The sequence below is a fragment of the Acomys russatus genome, chromosome 25 (assembly GCF_903995435.1).
Source record: "Acomys russatus chromosome 25, mAcoRus1.1, whole genome shotgun sequence".
In the NCBI taxonomy this organism is placed as follows: domain Eukaryota; kingdom Metazoa; phylum Chordata; class Mammalia; order Rodentia; family Muridae; genus Acomys; species Acomys russatus.
The window spans coordinates 50,573,411-50,598,959 of record NC_067161.1 but is presented as its reverse complement, the minus strand read 5'-3'; the positions used below and the strand labels follow the sequence as shown (position 1 = coordinate 50,598,959).

Genomic DNA, 25,549 nt, shown 5'->3' with positions numbered 1-25,549 from the left:
CAAGGACTCACACAACCCTCGTTCAGGCCCTCCTACCGCCCTCTTTCTGCCCTGATTCCAAATAACCAGGCCAGAGTTTCAAGCGTTTGTTCCTTTTTACCCGCCCCCCCAACCCCTACTCCATTCAGAAGGCTGAAACTTAACAGCAGTCGCAATGAATTGTGGAGAGGGGTGGAATCTCAGCCTTCCCAAAGTGTGAGGCCATCCCCACTTCCCCAAAACCCCCTTCCGTGCTTTAATATGCCCCCCCCCCCAAGGAGCTGTGGTGACAAGGTGTGTGGGCGGGGAGACACGGCGGAACAGGCTCCTAGTGAGTGACATTGCGCCTCTTCTCACACGCCCAGCGGTTCACCTGCTGGCAGAAGTTGTCATTCCAGCGGCCATCTGAGAAGATTTCCACACAGTCCTCGCTGCCACCCTGTTCATGTCCCTGCCAGTTATCTGGCTGGCCGATGGCCCAATTCCTAAGACAGTAAGCCAAAGAAAGGTCAGGGTTCAACCTCCTCACAACCCTGTCCCCCCCCCAAAAAAGCACAGCCTTGGAAGGGTTCAAGTGTTGAAGATGTAAGGCTTGCAGATGAGGGGTTGGGGTCAGGAAGGAGAGGGCTGGGGAAACCGGCCTTTGAGGGACCTGTCAGAGCACACTGGGGTGAAAGGCAGGGTGGTCGTCCCTGGGGCAAACTGAGAAGGTGATACAACAGGTGCTTACTTGTAGTTGCTTCTGTATTCGGTTCCATCCACCCATTTCCAGGTGCCACCCCTGTCTGTGAGACCTATCCAAACGTGAAACGAGCTTGTGTGCTTCACAACAAATTTCTGGAAAAACAATTGCGAGAGCAAATCTGTTTCATCCCTCACTCATGTGAGCATCCAAGTGACTGCGCCCCACCCTAGCCTGACCGGCCCGGTGCTGAAGACTCAAAATCCCACACAGCTACACCTTTGCTTGTCCCCCTGCAAGCATAGATGTGAGAAGCGACTGTTTACTCGGTTAGACTTTGCACCAAAGTGCTTGGCAGGGGTCATCTCATTTGAGCTTTAGGAGCTCGCCGAGTTGGCACCGTAGTAACTCTCCCTTTGTAAGGTGGCTACCAGAACCCAGAAAGCCAAACAGTATCTCGCTTGCGACAGCCATCTTGTTTGCAGCTTGGGCCCACTTCCCACTCTGTCCCTAGCACCGCTGCTATGGCGATTCCCGTCTTCTCCGCGTCGTCTGTACGCAGCGTCGTCTGTACGCAGAGTCTTGGGATGCGCCCCTCGTTGCCCCGCAGGTCCCGGAACTCGTGAAGCCTCCTGCTTCCACTCCTCTCTGTTGGCCCCTGGGTCTCTTGCTGTGGCTTCGATGTCCTTTCCTGAAGTTTGCCCAAGACCCAGCATTTCCATGCTTGGGCCCTCTGGCCAGAACTGTACTTTGACCTGGCTACATGGGATCTGGCAGTCTCTACGGAAAGTAGGAAGATGCCAAGGCAGGCAGCGCAGACAGGGAACCGTCAGGGGCTTCAGCCCAAATGTCCCTGCACCTGAGCTAGGCCTAAAACCATTCCAAGGTGCTTGCTCTTATATACATGGCTGTCCCTGGGAGTTTAAGTTGGCTGCAGGGGAATGTATGGCCACCTGGTTTCATACAGGAAGCAGAGTCCGGTTTGACCGCACATGCTCTAACAATGATGGCATGTGAAAAGTCCCCGCCTGCGTTTGGAGGGAAACTGCCCAATTCCACTCACAGTCCCCTGAGAGCCAGGTTGCTTATCCAAGGGTGGCATCCGTGACAGCAGCAAGCACCCATAAAGTCCAGGATTCTGCACGCAGGACAGTGTCCTGTGCAGGAAGAAGCAGCTGCCGGGGCTGGTGAGGGTTCAGATCTATCAACAGGGATGGGGCAAGGGGACCTGGGTGCGGGACAGTCCAGCTGCTGCCGCCTGGGGCCTCTCTCTCTAGTCACTCTTGCCATCGCTAAAGAAACTGAACAATGAAAACAAATGTACCCAATCAAAATGCAGGTCCCCGGAGCTCAAGGCTGAGGGGAGGCTCATCAAGCAAGGCTAGAGGACCGGAGGAGACGGCCCAGAGCATCCATTCACTCGCTCTTTCCTCGGTGAACTCACGAAGGGACGGCAGCCATTCACAGCGGCAGTGACAGTAAGGGAATCCCTGTGGGACTCACACCCCTCCCCTCCTAGTGTGTTCACATCACAAGCAGCTGTGGGCCGTGCACTGACAGCTGCACATACAAGCCACTCAGTCCAAAAACCATCGATCGGCTTGTTTTTGAGGACACTGTACCCTAAGAAGACGTGTGCTAGAGGGGACGATGCAGCCCGCCCAGCCCAGTACATGCCTAGCGCCCATGAGTCCCTGGGCCTGCGCCCACCAGCTTGGCATGAACCAGGTGAAGGCAGGATGATCGGAGGAGCTTAAGATGGCCTCTGGCCACATAGCAAGTTCAAGGCTAACCTGAGCTACATGAGACCTTGTCTCCAGAAAAAGGAGAGTGTGCTGCCTTCCTCATCTTCCATGTGGAGAGTTACATAAACTCAGGCTCTATTAACTTTTAAGAATCTGTCGCCAGGCGTGGTGGCACACACCTTTAATCCCAGCACTCGGGAGGCAGAGGCAGGTGGATCGTTGTGAGTTCGAGGCCAGCCTGGTCTACAAAGCAAGTCCAGAACAGCCAAGGCTAACACAGAGAGACCCTGTCTCGAAAAACAAAAACCAAAACAAAACAAAAAAAAATCTGTGGGCCGGAGAGATGGCTCAGCTGTTAAAGGCTAAGTTCACAACCAAAAAAATATAAGAATCTGTTTATTTGTTTGTTTGTTTGTTTATAGACAGGGTTTCTTTGTGCAACCCTGGCTGCCCTGGAACTCATTCTGTAGACTTATTTTATGTGTATGGGTGGTTTTTTCCTGCGTTTCTGTCTTTGTGCCCGATACCCAGGAAGGTCAGTAGAGGGTGGCAAATCTCCTAGAACTGAATCTCAGCTTTTTCTGCAAGAGCAGCAACTGCTCTTAATTGCTGACCCATCTCTCTAGCTCCTTAAACTTTTGAAGCCAGTGCCTTCAGCCTATTGGTTAGCATTGTACATGCTATCACTGCAGTAACCAAGGCTAAACTACCCACGTGCCACAATGCCAAGGGAGAAAACAAAGCCAGCTAGCTCATTTCACACAGCAATGTAAGAGTCGGAGGGGTGGGGGCGCGAGAGAGAGGGCTCGGCAGTCAAGAACATTTGCTCTATAATCAAAAGGAGCTGAGTTCAGAACCCAAGCACTACACAACAAGCCTGGCCTCCTCCCAACAAACCTGTAACCCCAGTTCCAGTGAGGGGCAGAAAAAGGCGGCGGCGACCCTGCAGCAGAGGATAGGGGAAAGGGAAACCCAGCACCTTCTCTGGCCTCTATGCACATAGCAAGTACATGCATACACACATACGCACACACATGCAGACACACATATGCACACACACACATGCATGTAATTTAAAATCTTGAAAACTAAATGTAAGGGAGACACATTCACTTATTAAAATCATCCCAGGTACTCAAGAGACTGAGGCAGGAGGATCACTTGAGCCCAGGGGTTGGGGATAGGCTGAACAACAAGAAGACCTCAGCTCCACAGAAGGAAAGGAACAGAAGTCAGGGAAGGGTTGAGGTGAGAGGGGGGCTGGGAGGGGCAGGGAGACGGGGAGGGGTGAGGAAAAGCTTCCTCATGATCCTCCTACATGTCGAGAAACTTTGCTCTTGTTGGATTCTTTGCTTTTACACACCTTGATCAAAACTGTAGTGTCTAACACTCACGACAAGCAACGCCCTACCTCACCGTAGCTTCCTGGCAGCGCTCTGCAGGGCAACGCTTAAGGGGAGCCGGAGATGAGATCAGAACCTTTGAGAGTGTGAGACACGGTTGGCATTGGCTACCCGAGGCTGAGAACCACTAATCTGAAACACAGAGACCCCAAAGTTGTTGGCACTGAAATGATGAACAGAGAGAGACTGAGTAAACCTGAGGAGCACACATCAGCCGAAGACGAGTTCAAGGCTGAGGGCGCTAAGCGTGACGCCCTGAACAGTGACAGCACAGTCCAGCAGGGGACTGTGATCCTGAACCCGTGAGCCGAACCTTAGGATGAATTACACGAAACCAACGTCTTCATTAGCTAAATGAATACCAAAATCAGCTGAATACCTAGTAACGTCAACCTAATCAGCAAAACAAAGTTTGCAGAGCCTGACAGCAAGCAGTCAATAAATACATCTGACTTCTGCATCAAATGGCTTTTAACATAACACTTCCAAGTCCATACAAAACAAAGCTGCCCAGACCCTCTTAGTGTTCAGGCAGCAGGCAGCAACCAAAACACTGATCAAAAAGGCCAAGCGGGACTCCATCATGACATGCCAGCTCTAGGGCACGTCACTTAACCTCTCTCTTTCCTGCTGTCCTGAACTCCAAGTGGGGATGATAAAGGTGCCCACCTACAGGGCTATGAGGAGCGAAGAGGGCAACTCACGAACGCGCCCAAACTGTGGCAAGTCCTGCAGAGATGCTGCCATCACTCCCTCCTCATGTAAAACTGCTCCATCCGGGGCTGCAGAGGTGGCTCAGAGGTTAGGGGCACTGGCTGTTCTTCCAAAGGTCCTGAGTTCAATTCCCAGAAGCCACATGGTGGCTCACAACCATCTATAATGAGATTTGGTGCCCTCTTCTGGCATGCATGCACACATGCACGCAGAATACTGATAAATAATAAATCTTAAAAAAAAAAAAAAAAAAAGAAAGAAAGAAAAACTGCTCTATCCACACTAACACATTGGCTCCCCACCCTGAGCTTTGGATTTTAGGGTACTATCTTGGAAGAGCAATGGAGAAGGAAGACACGGGACACCTATGATCAACGACCCACTACAGGGGAACAGTTTAAGTCTTTCCCTTTGTGTCCTTTTTGCCACACCCAGCAGCCAATACAGCAAGAAGGAACTCTCAGCCCTCCACTGAACTGACTCCCAAGCCCTAGCCTTGAAGTCATCTTGGCTGGTATTGCATCTGGCTCTGTACCATGGGGTCCCCTGGCCACGGCTTCCTGCCTCTCCTGCCTCCCACCTCTTAAACCAGCTATTGTTCCACCATGAGACCCACCACATGCGGTGTCTGTATTCTTCCTTAGATTAAAAATAAGAACTGCATCCAGGAAGCTGCCTTTCCTCCTTTAGCAGCCAATAGCCTTTCATCCAATGGTCGGGTTTCCATCCAACTGGGATTTTAGTTGGCTTGATCTTTTTTTTTTTTTTTCCCCCGAGACAGGGTTTCTCTGTGTAGCCTTGGCTGTCCTAGACCAGGCTGGCCTTGAACTCACAGCGATCCACCTGCCTCTGCCTCCCGAGTGCTGAGATTAAAGGTGTGCGCCACCACTGCCCAGCTGTTGGCTTAGTCTTACGCAGGTCCTGTGCATGCAACCACAGCCACTGTGTGTTCATGTGCACCACTGCCCAGCCATGTTCAGAAATGCACTGCTTCACACCAGTCCTCCACAACCTCTGGCTTTTAGTTCCTGGTTAGGTGCCCATGGTTCAGTGGACAGGCCTATACCCCTGCACATTCTGGCCACACTAAATCAGACACATTGGTTTTTTGTTTTTCTCTCTCTCTCTCTCTCTCTCTCTCTTTTTTAAGCATGTGTGACAGATGATACGGTGGTTCTGGTAGAATTTGGAGGAAAGGGAAAGGAGGGGTAGATTTGATCAGAATACATTGTATAAAAGTATGAAATTCTATCAGGAGGCAGAGGCAGGTGGATCCCTGTGAGTTCCAGACCAGCAAGGTCTACAGAGTGAGTTCCAGGACAGCCAAAGCTACACAGAGAAAAACCTGTCTAAAAGAATAAAAAGTAAAAAGTATGAAATTCAGGCAGAAGAGATGGCTCAGTGGTTAAGAGCACTGCCTGCTCTTCCAGAGGTCCTGAGTTCAATTCCCAGCAACCACATGGTGACTCACAGCATCTATAGTGAGATCTGGTGCCCTTTTCTGGCCTGTAGGTGTATATGCAGGCAGAACACTGTATACATAATAAATCAATCAATCTTTTTTTAAAAAAGAAAAAGTATGAAATTCAAAAGGAATAGTGAAAGAAGAAAGCAAACACTCTAAGTAAATAAATAAGAAACACAAGGGCCAGTGCAACGCTCAGTGGACGCACGAGGACTTCAACCTCCAGAGCCCACACACAGGTGAAAGGGAAGGATCAGTTCCACAAAGTTAACTTCTGACCCCCACATACGTGTGCCATGGCATACACACTTGAGGAGGAGGAGGAGGAAGGGGGAGGAAGGGGGAGGAGGGAGGAGGAGGGGGAGAAGAGGAAGAAGAGGAAGAAGAAGGAGGAGACAGAGGAAGAGGAAGAAGAAGAGGAAGAAGAAGAATTAAAAGAAATAATAATAGGTAAATAAGAGAAGCTTGATCAAGCTACCTTCAGGGATCCTCACCTGCTCATCCCAGGAGTTGATGACCAGCAGGTGGGCATTCTCCAGCTGGCAGTATGCCTCCGCCTCGGCCCAGGTGAGCCCAGCCTGAGAAAACCAGTAGCAGCTGCCCCCATGCTCCACCCAATTAATGGGGCAGCATTCTGTGCCTGAGGGAACAAAAGGGCAGAGGGGAATGAGACGCCGCTAGCTGGAGGAGACAGGCACCCAGGACCAGAGACTCCCTACCATTGCTCTGGAGGAACGCCAGCTGGCAGGTCAGGGTTCGCAGATCCGGTGGGAAGTGCTTGAGGTGATGTAGCACAGTGGAGTGCTCTAAGGGACAGACACACACATGGACGGAGTGCGTCAGACGCGCGGCTCCATGCCTGTCGAGACCAGGCACGGAACTGGAGCTGTTCTCCGCAGAAGCACGCATGTGCACGCGTATGCACACCACACTACACGTCATAATGACCCAGAAAGGGTGGGAGAGGGGGACCTCTGACCTGCCCTTAGGTCCTGATGCTTTTTCTCCACTTTGGATTCCCAGGAGGTCAGCTTGTCATCTCTGCCACCTCCTGAAAAAGAGGCATGCCAAACGGGTTCCCCATCAGTCGGCCTCGCGAGTGCTTCTCTCTCCGGCTACACACTGCTGGGCACCCACAGGAGTCTGATACCTTGTCCCATATGCTACTTATCCACTACCCAGACTCCCAGCCTCACAGGTGCAGCCACTGTGCTGCTCAGAGCCCCCCTCAGTCCATACAGCTCTCGGTGTGGCCCGGCCCCTCCATATGTCTGACCGCTCAGCACTGCCCATCAGTCACCACCTCCTATCACACTGACAGTGTATGTGGCCCTGAAATGCACCCTGACGTCTTCATCCCCAGCTGTCAAGGCTCCTTCTCGTCTCTGCCTGGCACCAATCGCCACCATGGCACTTTGTGCCCAGGTTCACCCTCCGAGCTCCTCAGGCCAGGGCCCAATGTCTCCAGAAGCCCTACCCAGTTCCTCTGGCTGGGTCGTCTGCCCCACAGCCTCTAAACAGACCCCTCCTGCAGACCCAGCCCCAGGCCCAGCAAATCTGCACGGATGAAGAAGCGCCAGCCAAGCCCATCCAACTCACCATGGGCGCCCAGAGCCTGGAGCTCCCTCAGGGTGCTGGAGGAGAAGTTGATGTAAGTTTCTTTCAGGTTCCGGAACTCCTCTTGCAGCCGCATGCCTTGACATTGGGGCCAGAGGGTGGAAGGCTGTGTCACAATGTGTCCGCGTCGCAGTCCACACGACTGCGCCCTATGTCACCTGTCACTGCTACCATCATTCATCGCCTTATTTCCCCACTCTGAGTCCCATCTGCACCCAGAACCCGCCCCACACTGCCTCCACCTCTTCACCTTTTCTTCCCTGCCCCCCACCTGTGCCTCAGCCCCCCCACCTGTGCCCCGCCCTCCCACCTGTGTCCCGCCCCCCCACTTGTGCCTCAGCCCCCCATCTGTGTCTCAGCCCCCCCACCTGTGCCCTGCCCTCCCACCTGTGCCCCACCCCCGCCTGTGCCCCACCACTCCCACCTGTGCCCCGCCCCCCACCTGTGCCTCAGCCCCCCACCTGTGCCCCGCCCTCCCACCTGTGCCCCGCCACTCCCACCTGTGCCCCGCCCTCCCACCTGTGCCCCGCCACTCCCCCAGCACACTTCTCTAGCCTTGCCTCATCCCTGCCAGCCCATGACCTCACTTTGGGATGAAATCACACAGATGACCACCAGCAGGAGGACATTGAAGGCCAGGACAAGCAGACTGAGGTGGAGTGTGGAGCAGAGGCGCTGTGGAAAGGGCGTGGAGAGAGGCCGCCCTGTGAGAGAGAGTGTGTCAGAGGACAATTCCACAGGACTCGAGAAAAGAGAGCAAGACACAGAGGCGGACAGGGGCACGGACACCTGAGGAGGCATAGCCTGGGCAAAGCAGAATGACCCAAAGGAGGGGGCCTGAGGGGATTAGGTGGATTTTGACCCTATACACACACACACACAGTCACCCACATGCACCCACATGCGCATGTGCATGCTCTCACATACACGTGACACAAGTTGTGCCAGTTGTATATGCAGGTGAGACCTTACACCTGGGGTTAGGGAGACATACAGAAAACTGGGATGCTGAACTGGCCTTTCTGGGACACCCTAAAAAAGGAGGTCTACAAATGGTTTTTCTTCTTACCCTTGAGTCAGAGACCTACAGATGACTTCTGTCCTTCCATAGGCCCTGCTCCTCCACATTGGAGTGTCAACAGGCTAGGCCACGTGCTACCCCCTCACACAAGCAGTACTAGAACACAGCCTCCCTTCACAATTGCAGTCCAGTTCATCCCACCAGAAAGCACTCCCCAAAAGCCACTGTCAAGGTCCACACACTTTACTCATCTCCCCCAAATGAGAGCCTCTTCCTCCACTCCCTACCACCCTTGGTGCTGCCCCTCTGGCCTCCCATCACCCCAGGGTAACCTCGCCTGCCCCTTGGTCCCTGTGCCCCACACTCACACCTTTTTCTTTTCACTCTAACAAACACATATTTTTCTCACACGCTCAGACTCACGGGCATCCACACACTCTGTCACACACACACCTACACCCTCACCCTCACACACTGGCTGGCCTCTCCCGCTGCCTCTCCAGGACCAGAGCAGTGTCTCCTCCCCTAGCCCCTCCCCTGCTTTTGTACATCCACCTGCCCTGGATCCCTCGACAGCAGCCTGTGACTCTGGAGCCATCCCTGTCTCAATGTCATCTTGCCAACCCCACTTCTTGGGGGTAATCTCAGTCAGGAGCCAGGGATCCTACACACACACACACACACACACACACACACACACACACACACACACTAACTACACTGAGTCAGATATTGACCCAATGAGTGATTACCCAGAGTGCCACCTTCCCACACCAGTGACTGTCACTCTCCTCCACCGCACCCATACTTAGGACCCCAACTTAACCTACAGAGAATATACCTCTGAGTTCTCCCCAATCCCAAGCCCCTAAGCACAGCCTGCCCTGCCTCTCACCTCCCTGGCATCCACCTGCTGTGGTTGGAATGTACCCCTCCCAGCATGATCCCCAGTGCAGCAGCACAGGAGGCAGATGCTAATGGGAGGTCCACAGGCCTTGAGGGCTCTGCCCTCCAGAATGGATTATTGACAAGAGAGTGGCCTTATTAATGGCGCCCCCTTTGCTGTCCCTTCCACCCTTCCCTGGGCCTTCCTGCTTTGGGCTGATGTATGAAAAGGTCTTTCAGATTCAACCCTGAGTCCTGTGCTCCCAAGACTCAAGAAACATGAGCCAAAGCCAGGCGTTGGTGGCGCACGCCTTTAATCCCAGCACTCAGGAGGCAGAGGCAGGCGGATCTTTGTAAGTTCGAGGCCAGCCTGGTCTACAAAGCAAGTCCAGGACAGCCAAGGCTACACAGAGAAACCCTGTCTGGAAAAGCCAAAAAAAAAAAAAAGAAAGAAAGAAAGAAAGAAAAGAAACATGAGCTGAGATATATATATATTATTTGTACTCATTCATTCTAAGTTTCCTAGCTTGTGCGCTCTGCTTTAGCAGCACGGGACAGGCTAGGACACACTCCATCTAGAAACACTTTCTGACTAGTCTCCCCAGCTGGAAACCCACAGTGAATCCCTGACTGCTTCCGCTAGCCCTGTTCATGCAGACACCCTCATCCTGATTCCCAGCTGACCTGTCACCTATGAAACCTCGACCCTGTCAGTCGTGGAGAATAAACCAGCTGAGCCACCACCAACTAGGTGGACAGGTCATCCAATCTCTTAGTCTGCCTTTTTTTTTTTTTTTTTTTTTTTTCATGTATAAAATGACAGTGACAAAATGTAGCTTCCTGACTCAGTCGTTCTGGGAAATACATGAGTTAAAACATACATATATATATCACTGTGTAGGCAAGTTTGAAATTCTCTATGCAAGATGAAATAGAACCTTATCTCAGCAAAAGAGCAATCAAAACACACACACACACACACACACACACACACACACACACACAAAGTCACATACATACATGTATGTATATATGAAACTGTTTTCAAGACACAGGATATCAGGCCATGAAGGACATTGATCCCTAAAAGCCGGGGACATGCATGAGGTGAGTTCTCCTGTTGCCCAGTGATGCTCACTCACTACCTAGGGAACCTCTCCAAGCCCCTTGCAGAGAGGAGAAATTGGGACAGAGTCTAGCAGATTTCAGGAGACGGCCTGAAAGCATGAAACCAAGGCAGTTAGGGATGAAGGAGTCAGACAGGTCCTAAGTCCCCTGACCAGCATCCCAGAATGCCAAAGGATGCTTAAAGGCGCACACAAGCACCCGGCACCAGCAAGCCAGAATTCACAGTGCTCAGCGTCCAATCAGGTTACAAGACATAATGAAAATAGAGAAACAGCTCAGACTCAGGAGATGGGTAAACAGACGGAAGAGACAGGGGCGTCTCGGTGTCACAGCTCTTGCCTATGTGTCTAGGGCCCTGAGCTTGAATGCCAGTACCGAAAACAAAGAAATAATCAATAGGTGAGTCTGTCAAAATGAGATCCCAGGATCTTTTGAAGTGGACTCAGAAGTGACACAGATGCTATGGCTGGACCATACCAGTGTAAAACACTAGCAATGTGGGCCAACACTCGGGAGGCTAAAATGGGGAGGGGGGCCGCTGCCAAGAGTTCAAGGCTAGCTCAGGCCTCACAGTGAGCTCCAAGTCAGCCTGGGCTACAAAGTGAGAGAGACCCTGTGTTGGAATAAGACCAAAAGACAGCCAAGTTCTGGGATGAGAGCAGGGAGTGGAACACACAGGGCAGCCAGCACAGGGCAAAATCTCTCCTGCCCTAAACCCTTTCCCAACCTTATGGGGCCTGTACTCAAAATGCACAGGAGGAGGATGCAGGCAGGAAGCAAGCGGGGGATCTCCAGGGTCTCTGTGCCCATGTCCACACCCTCGTTCTCACGCCCGCACCCCAAGTGCGGATTCTGCATTCCTCCTGGGCACGTACACGCACATACATGCAGGCACACACGTGGTCTGGAGGGAGAGTCGCCCCTAGCTCCCAAGTGCTCCCTCACTTCAAGGCACACACTCTTTCCTTGGGACCCGGTACTCAGAGGCGTCAGCAGCTCACAGGTAGAGTGGTGCTGTTGCTGGCTGGTTTTATGTCAACTTGACAGGAGCTAGAGTCATCCGAGAGGAGGGAACCTCAGCTGAGAAAAATGCCTCCCTAACATCTGGCTGTAGGCAAACCTGTAGGGCATTTTTCTTAACTGGTGAATGATGGGGGAGGGCCCCGGCCATTGTGGGTGGTGCCACCCCTAGGCTGGTGGCCCTGGGTTCTATAAGAAAGCAGGCTGAGGAAGCCAATAAGCAGCGCCCCTCCATGGCCTCTGCATCAGCTCCTGCCTCCAGCTTCCTGCCGTGCTTGAGTTCCTGTCCTGGCTTCCTTCACTGGTGAACTATGATGTGGAGGCATCAGTCACATAAGCCCCGCCTTCCCCAAGTTGCTTTGGTCATGGTGTTCCATCACAGCAATAGCGCACACTCTGATCAGTGAGTCAGTGTGAGGGGGCTCCTCGGGGAGACAGAGGAGTTGGCAGCGGAGACAGGGATCAGGAGAGGCCCCAGAAACTGGCCACTTGCCTTTCCAGAATGGGTTTTCTGTCCTGGGGTTCTGCACGCAAGCGCCCTGATCCTCCTCACCACTGAGCGGATGGTCGTTGTCCTCAGGGCCCAGGTCCTGGATGTCTTGGAAGTCTTTCTCCATGGTGGGGCCCCAAGGGATGGAGAACCGTCTGGGATGGAGTTGAGATTGGAATTCGGGTTTGTGCTAAGGGGTGAATTCCTGTGGAGGGACTGAGAGGAACCGGGTAGGTCAAGGTGAGTGGCTCAGAGGTCAGAGATTAGTTTGGGGAAAGATTTTTTAAAAAATACTGTAGGGGTCCTGTCTCTTCCCAGGAGATGGCCTGGCCCTTGGTGCAGCCAGGAGCCTTCCTACCATACTCTCAAGGACCACACTGTACAATATGTTCCCACCCTCCCCCAGTGTCCCTCAACACTGTCCTCCAGTAGCCCTAGACATCCCCAGTCCCACCCGCCTCCCCCTACCTCAGTTACCTGTTAAAGGTGTAGAGAGCTGACTCTGGCTTCCGAAGGCAGCCCAAGCCCAAGGAGAAAGAGGAGTTACACCTGGGAGACCTGGACAGGGGATGCTAAGTGGTGAGTGGGAGGAGGGGTTGATCTAGGCAAGAGCCGGGTCCCTATGTCTGAGTGTCTAAGTCCACCTAGCCTGTCATCTCCTGCCCCCTGGGACTTTGGACAGTAAATAGAAAAAGTTGGAACTGGGCAATGAGTACTGGGGGTGGGGGACATGTTTCTGTTCTTACAAGCAGAAGGGAGACAGGAGGTCTCCTTGTATACACACACACACACACACACACACACACACACACACACACACACACACACCTCCACCTTCCGTTGCACACTTTAGAGAGGGGAGCCAAGAGAAAAGAGGCCCACGATGCACTTAGCTGGTTCCTCTCCACCTGCCCCTGTTTCACTTCCTGCCTCTTCATTTTCCAGAACTGTTGATTTCTCCAAATATCTCTAACCGGGATCAGAGTGACCTACAGATCAGTTCCCTGTTCTTGCCCAATCTGAGCCTGTGACCCTGGCACCCAGCCACGGCCATAGCTTCCTGTGTGCTCAGAACCAGGCTCCCCAGCTCTGGCTGGACTCACTCACACGTTCCTCCGTGATCCTGCTCATCTCCCACCTACCCAACTGTATGTGTTCTGTCTCAAAGAGGAAGACGAAGGGAAAGGAGAAGAGGAAGAGGAAGAGGGAGAAGAGGAGGAGAGAGGGGAAGAGAAGGAAAGAAAATCAAAACAGGCAAGCAAAAGACCAATAAAGCGAAAAAGAGCCAAAATAAAAGTCAACAAAAACAAAACACAGTGAAGTTGACCAATTGCTCCTGGTCCTGGCCCTGGAGTGTGGTTGATATACCCAAGGACACTCCATTAGAGAAGACTGATTTCCCCCACTTCTGCTCGTCAGTGGATACCCTCCTCAAAATATGGACGTCAGGATCCCAACACTGCACCAACTCCAGGGACACAAACATCTGTCCCCATGCCCTGCAAGTGCTACGCACATTATCCATATGGACAAGAGAGGTGACTCAGTGGGTAAATTGCTTGTTTCATGAACGTAAAAACTTGAGTTTGTATCCCCAGCTCCCGTGTAAGAAGCTAGGCATGGCCGGGTGTGGTGGCGCATGCCTTTAATGCCAGGACTCAGGGAGGCAGAGGCAGGTGGATGGCTGTGACTTCGAGGCCAGCTTGGTCTACAAAGTGAGCCCAGGACACCCAGGGCTACACAGAGAAACCCTGTCTCAAAAAAAAAAAAAGAAAGAAAGGAAGGAAGGAAGGAAGGAAGGAAGGAAGGAAAAGGAAAAGAAAAAAAAAAAACCAAAGAAAAAAAAGAAGAAGAAAAAGCCATGCATGACAACACACACTTATGTCAATAGCATACTAGGGAAGAGACAGAGACAGGCAGATCTATGGGACCAGTGTAGCCACAACAAAATTCTGCCTCAAAAAGAAACAGGTAGAGCATAATAGTGGAAGACACTGAAAATCAACCTCCGGCCTCCACACACTGGCACAGGCGAGCATACGTCGCCTGCACACACACATTGTCTATAGACGTTTTCTCGTTTAACCTTTACAACACAACACCCCGTGAGCTCTGATACTTTTGTCAGTGGAAGAAAAGAGAGTAAATGACTTGGTGCAGGTGGCTGACACTATAGTTTGGATCTGAAATGTCGCCCCCCAAAACTCACGTGTTAAAGGCTTGGTCCCCAGACTGTGACACTATTTGAAAATGCTGGGAGCATCCTCCAGTTTTGGGGGAGCCATGCCTCCAAGAGGTGACTGTGAATCCCACTTCTCTTTTCCCTTGCAGCCAGGAGCCACGCAGCCTTGCCCAGTCCACACCCTCTGTCATGATGTACTGCCGCACTATGGGTCCAAATCAATAGAGCAAATGCATGATAAATCCGAACTATCTTGGGATTCACTTACATAACTGAAGCACCAGGCCAATGCAGATGACACGAGAGTGTTGTAATTGAGCCATTAATGATCAGTCAGGGTCGCAGAACAGACTCTGGGGAGCTGAACTGTGACCCGAGCCAGAATATTCCACAGTATTTAAGCCTGCAAACCACAAACATCTGCGCCAAGTTATTGTTACACTTTTCCACCAATTAGGATAGGAGTAGGTTCCTGGGCCTGGGAACATCAACTTAGTTTGCCCCTGCTCAGAAGATGGAGAAGTTGTCCTTGTGATGGCTGGACTCAGACAACTGTCCCCTTACAACAGGGGCTGTTCAGCTGTTGGGAAGTCCCCAGCTCCCCTAGGGCCTCGGACCTTGAACTTAGTTTCCCCCTATGATTAAATGGAGTCTGGAAACAAAATGGCAGCACTTAGAACAAGTTTCTTTTGCTTGCTCTCAACATTTCCTCCTTGTCTCTGTACCTAATTCAAATCCTTGATTATCTGTTTATAAGTATAGTGGGTTCTATTGGATGCTTAGCACCATGAGTGTAATTGAGTTGATTCTAGACTGAATAAATTTAGCTAAAGCATTGATAACGCAAGGCCTATGAGGAACAGGAGGGTTTAGTGGTCTCGTTAAGGTGGTGAGCAAGGCAGCTAGCCAAAGAGGCCAATCAAAGGGATTCCAGAACCAATTATTGGCCTTTCTCCCTCGCTCCCTCCCTAGCTAAAGGGTTTGCTTTATTTTTGCTAAAGTATTCCAGACTGTTCCTGAATGCATGGCATAAAAACAACAAGTTTTTCCCAAAGGGAATTTTTTTTTTGACTTAGCATTTCAGCCTCAGGGAACAGGAATGACCACGTATGCTCCTTCTGTAATTACTTCCAGCTGAAACTGGGGTGTCGCTTGTCAGGGCCTGGGAGGCCTGAAAGGCTAGTCAAAAGCTCGGGGTGTCGCTTGTCAGGGCCTGGGAGGCCTGAAAGGCTGGTCAAATGCTCAGCCGGCCATGGGACATATTTTCAGAAGCGTCTGACTAGCCGATCCAGGTGAAGAAACGGGGAGCAATCACATCAGCCAGGGTGGTTCACATCAGCTTTCAGTGAGTCCAGAGCTCCGCAGTTTGCAGTCCGCAGATGCTCCCTGCATGACGGTTGTCAGCCAGGTGGGAATCTGCCGAGACAAACATAGACTAGGGACAGAAGTTAAAATCTCCTAGTTACCAAGAAAGAGGAAGAATCCCACAATGAGGGGAAACGCCCACGCTCAGGAACAGACAGAAACTTAGGCTGTGTTTATCTGGAGTCCACCTGATCTGTGGCAGACGGATCCAAGTCTCATGACTTCTTTGATTCCCTGATGTTTATATAAGTTTTTAGTTTAGAAAAGGAGAGTTTTTTTTAAAGCCGGGTGTGGTGGCCCACACCTATAATCCCAGCACTTGGGAGGGAGAGGCAGGTGGATCTCTCTGAGTTCAGGAGAGCCAGGGCTACACAGAGAAACCCTGTCTCAAAAAAACAAAAACAAAAAAGATAACAGATAAAGAAAAGGAAGGAAAGAGAAGGAGATAAAAGTTTAGACATATCACATTACCATTACACTGAAATCCATGCTATATTATAGAATATAACAGTTCCTTATATGACTCAGTGCATAAAGCTAGGGAAAACAAGGAGGTTAGATAAATATCCTTAAGTCTGTCGCTGTTAGCCTGAATAAGCCTTATGCAAGGAGACACATATTTTTGTTTTTAGTTTAGTTTTATTTTGGTGTTTTTTTTTTGGGGGGGGAGGTTTGTTTTGTTTTGGTTGGTTGGTTGGTTTTTTTGGGGGGCGAGGGCAGTGGGAGGTGAGCAGTGGGCAGCAGGAGGTGAGCAGTGGGCAGCGGAGGTGAGCAGTGGGCAGCAGGAGGTGAGCAGTGGGCAGCAGGAGGTGAGCAGTGGGCAGTGGAGGTGAGCAGTGGGCAGTGGAGGTGAGCAGTGGGCAGCAGGAGGTGAGCAGTGGGCAGCAGGAGGTGAGCAGTGGGCAGCAGGAGGTGAGCAGTGGGCAGCAGGAGGTGAGCAGTGGGCAGTGGAGGTGAGCAGTGGGCAGCGGAGGTGAGCAGTGGGCAGCAGGAGGTGAGCAGTGGGCAGCAGGAGGTGAGCAGTGGGCAGCAGAGGTGAGCAGTGGGCAGCGGAGGTGAGCAGTGGGCAGCGGAGGTGAGCAGTGGGCAGCAGGAGGTGAGCAGTGGGCAGCAGGAGGTGAGCAGTGGGCAGCAGGAGGTGAGCAGTGGGCAGCGGAGGTGAGCAGTGGGTAGCAGGAGGTGAGCAGTGGGCAGCGGAGGTGAGCAGTGGGCAGCGGAGGTGAGCAGTGGGCAGCAGGAGGTGAGCAGTGGGCAGCAGGAGGTGAGCAGTGGGCAGCAGGAGGTGAGCAGTGGGCAGCGGAGGTGAGCAGTGGGCAGCAGGAGGTGAGCAGTGGGCAGCGGAGGTGAGCAGTGGGCAGCAGGAGTGAGCAGTGGGCAGCAGGAGGTGAGCAGTGGGCAGCAGGAGGTGAACAGTGGGCAGCAGGAGGTGAGCAGTGGGCAGCGGAGGTGAGCAGTGGGCAGCGGGAGGTGAGCAGTGGGCAGCGGGAGGTGAGCAGTGGGCAGCGGAGGTGAGCAGTGGGCAGCGGAAGTGAGCAGTGGGCAGCAGGAGGTGAGCAGTGGGCAGCAGGAGGTGAGCAGTGGGCAGCGGGAGGTGAGCAGTGGGCAGCAGGAGGTGAGCAGTGGGCAGTGGGCAGTGCTATAGTGGCAGCAGTGTGAGGTGCTCACACCCAGCAGCCAATGGGGAAGCGGGAACTAAGTCAGAACTAGCGGAGACATAACCTGACTCCATCCCTGAAGCCTTTGTCTCCGGGGCCCAAAATATTCCATAATTTCCCTAAATAGAGCCTCTACCTGGTACCAAGTATTTAAACACATCCACGTGGTCAGATTCCCCATCAGGCTGTCAGCCCAGCACAGCACAGCACAGACACAGAGCAAACACTAGTAAAGTTAGATCCTAGTAAATCTGGAAAAAATAAATGATAAAGAATTGTGCATCGATGGGCGTGGTGGCACACAACTTTAATCCCAGCACGTGGGAGGCAGAGGCAGGCAGATCTCTAAATTCGAGACCAGCCTGGTCTACAAAGTGAGTCCAGGACAGCCAGGGCTACACAGAGAAACCCTGTCTCAAAAAACAACAACAAACAAAACAAAAAACAACAAAAAAAGGAACTTTGTATCCTACACAAAGACAGCAACATGAAGGAGGTTTGTCATAGTTACTTTTCTACTGTTATGACAAAACCCCGTGACCAGGGCAACTTATAGAAGGAGGGGTTATTAAGGGCTTACAGTTTTAGAGGAACAGGAGTCCATCACCATCACGGCAGGGGCACAGCGGCATTGCGGTAGGGGCACAGCGGCATGGCGGCAGGGGCATGGCAGCAGGGGCATGGAGGCAGGGGCATGGCAGCAGGGGCATGGCGGCAGGGGCACGGCGGCAGGGGCACGCGGCAGGGGCATGGCGGCATGGCAGCAGGGGCACGGCGGCGTGCAGCAGGGGCATGGCGGCAGGGGCACGGCAGCAGGGGCACGCGGCAGGGGCACAGCGGCATGGCAGCAGGGGCATGGCGGCGTGGCAGCAGGGGCATGGCGGCAGGGGCACGGCAGCAGGGGCACGCGGCAGGAGCACAGCGGCATGGCAGCAGGGGCATGGCGGCAGGGGCACGGCAGCAGGGGCATTACGGTAGGGGCACGGCGGCATGGCAGCGGGGATGTGGCAGTAAGGGCACGGCAGCAGGGGCATTACGGTAGGGGCACGGTGGCATTGCGGCAGGGGCATGGCGGTAGGGGCACACCTCCTCCAACAAGGCCACGCCTCCTAATCCTTTGCAAACACTTCCGTCAATGGGGACCAAGCATTCAAGTGTATTTTGTGGGGCCCATTCTCACTCAAAGCACCACAAGGTGATCATGCCCAATCCCATCGACTCAAATCCAAGCCAAAATAGTGTAGGGTGCAGAGGACACAGGCCCTGAGCCCAAGGCCATCTGGAAACGTGGACTTACGGACCAGAGAGGGCACAGCACATCTGCTGGGGTCCCAGGAGGATTGCCTTGGTCAGGACATAGGATCCCATGCATCCAGGTCCACCAGACGCAGCTTGGGGCCACCTGACCACCCCCACAGTCTCAGGTGACACAGGAGAGCTGTGCTCTTCCTTCAGAAATGTGTATCTCAACTACAGGAAGGTTTGAAATTAAACATATACATGACAAAGTGGGCACAAGGCTACAGGCTCACAGTCCCCGGCACTCAGGAAGCTGAGGCAGAAAGATGATTTAAGCAGAAGGCCAAGGCCAACCTGAGCCACATACTCATCCTTCATTACAAACGGACTGGTCAGAGCCAGGTGGCGGCAGCGGCAGCACACGCCTTTGACCCCCAGCATGTAGGAAACAGAGGCAGGCAGATCTCTGAGTTCAAAGCCAGCCTGGTCTACAGACTGAGTTCTGGGACAGTCAGGGCTACAATGAGAAACCCTGTCTCGAAAAAAAAAAAAAAAAAAAAAAAAGTCAAACCAAACCAAACACAAATAAAATTAAGAAAAATTTCCCAACAAAACTAATTAGGACTTGGATGCAGCTCAGTTGTTAAGTCCTTGCCTTGAACACATGAGGACTTCAGTTCAATCCCCACAACTCACCTAAATTATCCAGATTTATGAAGACCGTAGTGCCTCACACTTAAGTAACCTAGCAGTGGGGAGGCAGAGACCGGCAGATCCCTGGTGCTTGCTGACCAGTCAGGCCACCCTAAATAGCAAGCTCCAGGCCAATGAGAGACCCCAATATTAAAGAGTCAGCACATTAGCAGGGCAAGGTGGCACACACCTGTGATCAATCCCAGCACCCTGTGAGTTTGAGGCCAGCCTGGTCTTCAAAACAAGCCCAGGACAGGCAAGGCTACACAGAGAAACCCTGCCTTGGAAAAAAAAGTCAACACATTAGTAGGGTGAGGTAGTGCACACCTGTGATCCCAGCAGAGGCAGGCAGATCTCTGTGAGTTCGAGGCCAGCCTGGTCAACAAAGTGAGTCCAGGACAGCCAAAGCTACACAAAGAAACACTGCCTCAGGGAAAAAAAAGCCCCAACACATTAACAACACCTGAGGCTGACCTCTGGGCACACACACAGACTCACACAGACACACACACAAATATAACAAGCAATTAATAATAAAATAGATAATAAGGTAAATCAAACATATCAGTACATGTGCTAAATTTAAGAGTAATCTATATTTGGTATTATAATATATAAGAAAAATCAGTATGCTAATTTTGTTTTCTTTTGTTTTTTCGAGACAGAGTTTCTCTGTTATAGCCCTGGCTGTCCTGGCCCGCTTTGTAGACCAGGCTGGCCCCAAACTCACAGCAATCCACCTGCCTCTGCCTCCCGAGTGCTGGGATTACAGGTGTGCACCACCACGCCCGGCTTAGTATACTAATTTTTTAATTAGCCCTGTAAATATCAGTTATTTGTTTGTTGATTTGCTTGTGGCAAGATCTCTTACTAGGTAGTCCATGGCAGCCTTGAATTTATTATGGAGGCTTAACTGTCCTCTAACTCACACCCCTCCCCGCCTCAGCCTCGTAAGTCCTGGGCTTTCAGAAGTGCTCCGTCGCATCTGGCTGTTAAACTGTAACATGGAGTACCTTGCTGCCTGTAGTGACACCATACACCTCGATCCCAGCACTTAGGAGCAGGAGCAAGCAAATTTCTATGAGTTCAAGACCAGCCTGCTCTACATAACGAGTTCCGGGGCAGCTCTGTAGTGAGACCCTGAACTTTATTTTAGATTAACTTTTGGTGAAACAAGAAACAGTGAATAATTCTTTCCCTGCAGAACCTCACCTTGACATTGAGTTCCACACGCTAAGAGTCTGGGGACCAGGGCAAGCCACTTAAGAAAACTCACCAACCATACAGATAACATCCGCCCCCCCCCCCCCACAGAGGCACCCTAAACTCCATTCTTGTCAAGTAAATAGTCCAGATTGAGTGCATGCAGTTTCACCAGTGCCAGCCTGAAAGACCAAGAGGGGGCACAGCCGGCCCTGGCCCTCTGCACTCTGCGGGCTCCCTCTCTGTCTGCATATGGCTTGTCACCGTTCAGTGTAGCATGCATCCTGTCAATTAGGGATCTTTCAGCACAGGTTTGAAGAGAGATGCCATGTGAGCAGAAGCTGTCTCTCCATGTGTAAGCCATCAGCACCAGCCAGGGCCTTGTGGCAGTTGGGCACCTCGGGCAGTGTGTGCTGCGGGAAGGGATAACGGCAGTGTCTCCACTGTCTCTCCACACGTTCTTCTGCCAGTGTAAATCACGTGATCTTGTGCTCAATGAAGAACTACTTGATTCACTACTCCCAGAACCATACTCAAAAAAAAAAAAAAGAGGGGGCGGTGGGGCTGGAGAGATGGCTCATGGTTAAGAGCACTGGACGCTCCCAGATCATGTTCACAACCATCTGTAGCTCCAGTTCCATGGGAACCAATGTCCTCTCCTGGCTGCCACAGGCACCAGGCACGCACATAGTCAAAATTTCCATATACATAAAATAAATAATGATAATTTTAAACAGAAACTGGGGACAGACCATGTATATATATATTTTGTTTTTGTTTTTGTTTTTTTTGATGATTCACTTTTGTATTGGAAAGCAGATTGGGCCTTAGAGTTAAACAATCAAAACTTTTTTGGGGGGGCAGGGGGTGGGGGGGCGAGGTTTGAGACAGAATTTACTCTGTGTAGCCTTGTCTGTCCTGGACTCGCTTTGAAGACCAGGCTGGCCTTGAACTCACAGCGATCCGCTTGCCTCTGCCTCCCGGGTGCTGGGATTAAAGGCTGTGCCACCACGCCCAGCCTAATGCTGAGTCTTTACCCAGAGCCCACGTTATAGTAAGTACTGAGAAAAATGCATTCATCTCCTCACCCCACCCCCACCTCTGTTGCTACAGAGAAACCCCCCAGCCCCACCCAGCCCCACCCCAGCCCAGCTCCTTGGTCCACATTACTCCTCTAGAAATTACAGGAATCAGAATGACTCCACCGCAGAGAGCCCCAGACTCCAGCAGTGCATCCTGGGAGATAAAAGCAGAACTTCTCCTGGGGGATTTGGAGACTCCAGCAATCTGAGGAACCTCAAGAGCAGGAAGTGAAAGAAGCTGTGGTCTAGAGAGGATTCTGATCCCTCTGAGGTGGCTCCATACACAGGAATGAGGAACTTAGACAACAGGAAAGGACAAGTGGGCAGGCTGGCACTCGGCCGATCCTGCACTCCCACCCCAGGCCCAACAAGCTCCGTCCTAGCTTGATCTCAGGACCATGGGCTCAGCACATCCATCAACCCTGGACCCTGTCTACCACCCACCTAACCCAAGGCAGTTCCAGCCAGGCGAAGAGCTGTGCCCTGAAGAGAACAAGAGCCTTCAGATCAGGACGGAATCTCCCAGAGCTCTCTGCTGCCTTTACTTTCACTTTGTTTGTTTGGTTGGTTGGTTGGTTTTCAAGACAGTTGTGTAGCCTTGGCTGTCCTGGACTCGCTTTGTAGACCAAGCTGGCCTTGAACTCACAGAGATCCGCCTGCCTCTGCCTTCATGAGCACGAAGATTACAGGTGTGCGCCACTGAGCCTGGCTGGCCAGCTGCATCTTGTTTTCAGACAAACATTTCATCATGGCAGAATTTCATGGCCAACTGCCTAATGTGGACACCAGGACCTGAGCTCAGTTCCTCTGAGAGAGCGTCAAGTGCTCTTAGTTGCCGTCTCTCTGCCCCCAGTGTGTCACATTTTATTGTTTGAGCTATGATTCCAACTCCAATAAACACAAGCAGGAGACTTGGGAATTCAGTTCAGGCCGAACTGGACTACATAGCAGGAACGTGGTTTTAAAGAAACAAAAAAACAGGAAAGGGGAAAAAAACATGGTGTTTTTGAACATCAATGTATATGAGGCACAGAAGAAGCCTCTCATGAATTTAGATCACCATGTTGCTTACTCTGCAAGCCCCGATGACCAGAGTTCAAATCCCAGGTACCCAGGTAAAAAGACAGGCACAGAGCCTGGTGCGGTGGTGCACACCTATAATCCCAGCACTCAGGGTGGCTGAGGCAGGTGGATGGCTGTGAGTTCGAGGCCAACCTGGTTGACACAAGCAAGTCCAGGACAGCCAGGGCTACACAGAGAGACCCTGTCTCAAAGAAGCAAAACGAAACAAAAAGACAGGCACTAGCTTTCGTAAGTTGGGACAGGGGGATGCCGACAAAAGCTTTATGGCCAGCCTAGCCGAACAGCAGACTTCCAGCTCAGTGAAAGTCCCAGTGATGCAGAGAGTGACAAGAAGATGCCTGACACTCTGCTCCAGCCTCCACAGAGGCACACAGGCTTACATGCCCAGAAATGCATAACTCGTGCATGTGTGTGTTCTCCCTGCTCTGTCACAGTCCCACTGTCCATCTTGGTCCCGTTGCCATGGGATGCAGGCCCACTAGTCTCATCTGGCCCGTTTCAAGCTGAATAAGGGGCAAAGAGGGAGGGTTTGGGAATGAAAGGTCTTGACGTGATGAGACGCAGCTTCTCTGCCCTTCTGAGGGGAGGGTCACCAGTAGGCATATAGCCATTGATGTTGAGGACTTGTTTGTATAGCTTCCTGCACACACTATATGACACTATTAAACCCTAGGTATATTTCCTCCATCATCGTCGTCGACATCATCATCATCACCACCACCATCAGGGGTGCTGACGCTAAATCTAAAACTCCACAGCCGGGCGATGGTGGCGCACACCTTTAATCCCAGCACTCGGGAGGTAGAGGCAGGTGGATCGCTGTGAGTTCAAGGCCAGCCTGGTCTACAAAGTAAGTCCAGGACAACCAAGGATAACATGGAGAAACCTTGTCTTGAAGAAAAAAAAAAAGTAAAACTCTTTTGAGGGTGGCTCTAATCACAGTTGATAACTGAGGAGACACAGATAACACCTCAGAGGAGGGCTACATGATACCAGAACAATCCGCAGTTTTCTCTTTCTCCTCAGGAGTGTGTTACCAACCACCTAAGAGGGAAGACAGATTGGGTAGAGGGCGCACCAGCCTATTATCACAGCCATGCCCTGACGAGGCTTGGCAAAGCCCAAACAGTAAAATGTGATACACTGGGGGTAGAGAGACGGCCCAGCAATTAAGAGCACTTGATGCTCTCTCAGAGGAACTGAGCTCAGGTCCCAGTGCCCACTTAAGGCAGTTGGCCACTACCTGTGGTTCTAATCCCAAGGGATCCTGGCCTCGGTGGGCACTTTCACACATATGGTGCACACATGTACACATGGGTGCAGGCATACATGTTAAATAACAAAAATAAATAAATCTACTATTAAAAATATGCAAGCTGGGAGGTGGGTGCAGTTAATCTGTTATCCAGACATCTTTCTTTTTCTCCTCAGTTTTTCCCCTTCCAGTATCTGGATGAGAGCGGTGTAGCTCCTTGGGGACCAACTTCTGAGTGAGGCAGAATTTGCAGGGGGACATTCTGTTAACGTAAAAGGGAAGCCCCAGGCGGTGAGATGTCCTGGCCGTGCCTTCTCCGTGGCCTCACCACATCCCTCAGTCGTGGCCTAGCCCTAGCTCACCAGCTCTGGGCCACCCGATCCATGGCCACCCTGAACCAGATGCACAGCTAGGCCACTGGAAGGAACCCCTCAAGCCTCTGGGCCCCACAGAGGGCCGGCCCCAGCTGAAGGGTGTGGTGCTGAGCACCTTTATCCAAAAGCCGAAGAAACCTAACTCTGCCAACCGAAAGTGCATCCGAGTGCACCTCAGCACAGGCAGAGAGGCCGTCTGCTTCATCCCTGGGGAGAGCCACACCCTGCAGGAGCACCACGTGGTCCTCGTGGAGGGCGGTCGCACCCAGGACCTGCCTGGGGTCAAGCTCAAAGTTGTGAGGGGCAGGTATGACTGTGGCCACGTGCAAAACAAGAAATGACCATAATTCTCAGTGGTCGGGTACGGAGTCCTTGGAAAGCAGCTCTCCCTGCTCTAGGGGCGGAGAGTCCTCGGCTACTCAGAACTGTTGTTGCCCCTCGAGAGTTCTGGAAGTGACTTGGAAGGAAGTACTCCACTGGCCACTGCCCTGGCTGCTTCCACATTCAGCTTCCGGCAGCTTGGACCTCATGCTGGGATGGAGTTTGTAATACACACACATGCAGATTGTAGTGTCAAAAAGAAAAAATATGCGCGCTGTTATCATTAGGCCATCAGGCATGTGACACCGAGCAAAGCAAAAACACAAAAGGAAGGCTGCTAACTTCATAACTGCTTCTTTCTGTTAGTTTGGTGTGATGATTTGAATGAAAGTGGCCCCAGATTCATACATTCAAATGTTTGGTTCCCCAGTCAGTGGAACTATTTTGGAAGGGTTAGGAGACGTGGCCAGGTTGGAGGAGGTATGTCCCTAGGGGCAGGCTTTGAGGTTTCCCAAGCCTAAGCCATTCCCAGTCAAGTGCTCACTCGCTCTCTCCCTCCCACTCTGTCTACAGATGTCAGCTCTCAGCTACTGCTCCAACTCCATGCCTGCCGCCCACCATCAGGCCTTGGACTCACCCTCTGAAAGCGCAGCTCCCCAATAAACTTTCTTCCCTAGTTGCTTTGGTCATGGCGTCCTACCACAGCAACAGGAAACTTGTCTTTCGGAGGGATGGGTAAGACCTCCCATCAGTGTGCGCATGCAGGAGGAGGTGCCTTCCTCAGGCAGGGCCGCCTTCTGCGCCCATGAAGCCTTTACATAGTCACTGTGAGACTCAGCGAAGCAAACGTAACTAACAATATGTGCATCACATGGGCCTTTCCCATTTCCGGCCAGCCGTTCCTCAGGCAGCTGAGTTTTCCAGGTTTTCGTCAGCACCTTGTCTCCA

At 52.0% G+C, this 25,549-nt stretch overlaps 2 protein-coding genes across 2 annotated transcripts; one reads left to right on the top strand and one right to left on the bottom strand.

Moving 5' to 3' along the window:
• Positions 1 to 227: 227 nt before the first annotated feature.
• Positions 228 to 12,793, bottom strand: LOC127208077 (asialoglycoprotein receptor 2-like). The gene is made up of 9 exons (XM_051167449.1): positions 12,627 to 12,793; positions 12,153 to 12,365; positions 8,193 to 8,309; positions 7,588 to 7,683; positions 6,968 to 7,039; positions 6,708 to 6,794; positions 6,483 to 6,628; positions 710 to 816; positions 228 to 464 (listed from the first exon to the last, which is right to left on the bottom strand). The coding sequence occupies exons 2-9, from the start codon at positions 12,274 to 12,276 to the stop codon at positions 308 to 310; spliced, it is 906 nt and encodes a 301-aa protein (XP_051023406.1). The 5' UTR covers positions 12,277 to 12,365; positions 12,627 to 12,793; the 3' UTR covers positions 228 to 307.
• Positions 12,794 to 24,202: 11,409 nt separating this feature from the next.
• On the top strand, positions 24,203 to 24,621 carry LOC127208222 (28S ribosomal protein S12, mitochondrial-like). The gene is given in 2 exon segments (XM_051167616.1): positions 24,203 to 24,311; positions 24,314 to 24,621. Coding segments are annotated over 2 exon segments (417 nt in total).
• The last annotated feature ends 928 nt before the right edge of the window (positions 24,622 to 25,549 follow it).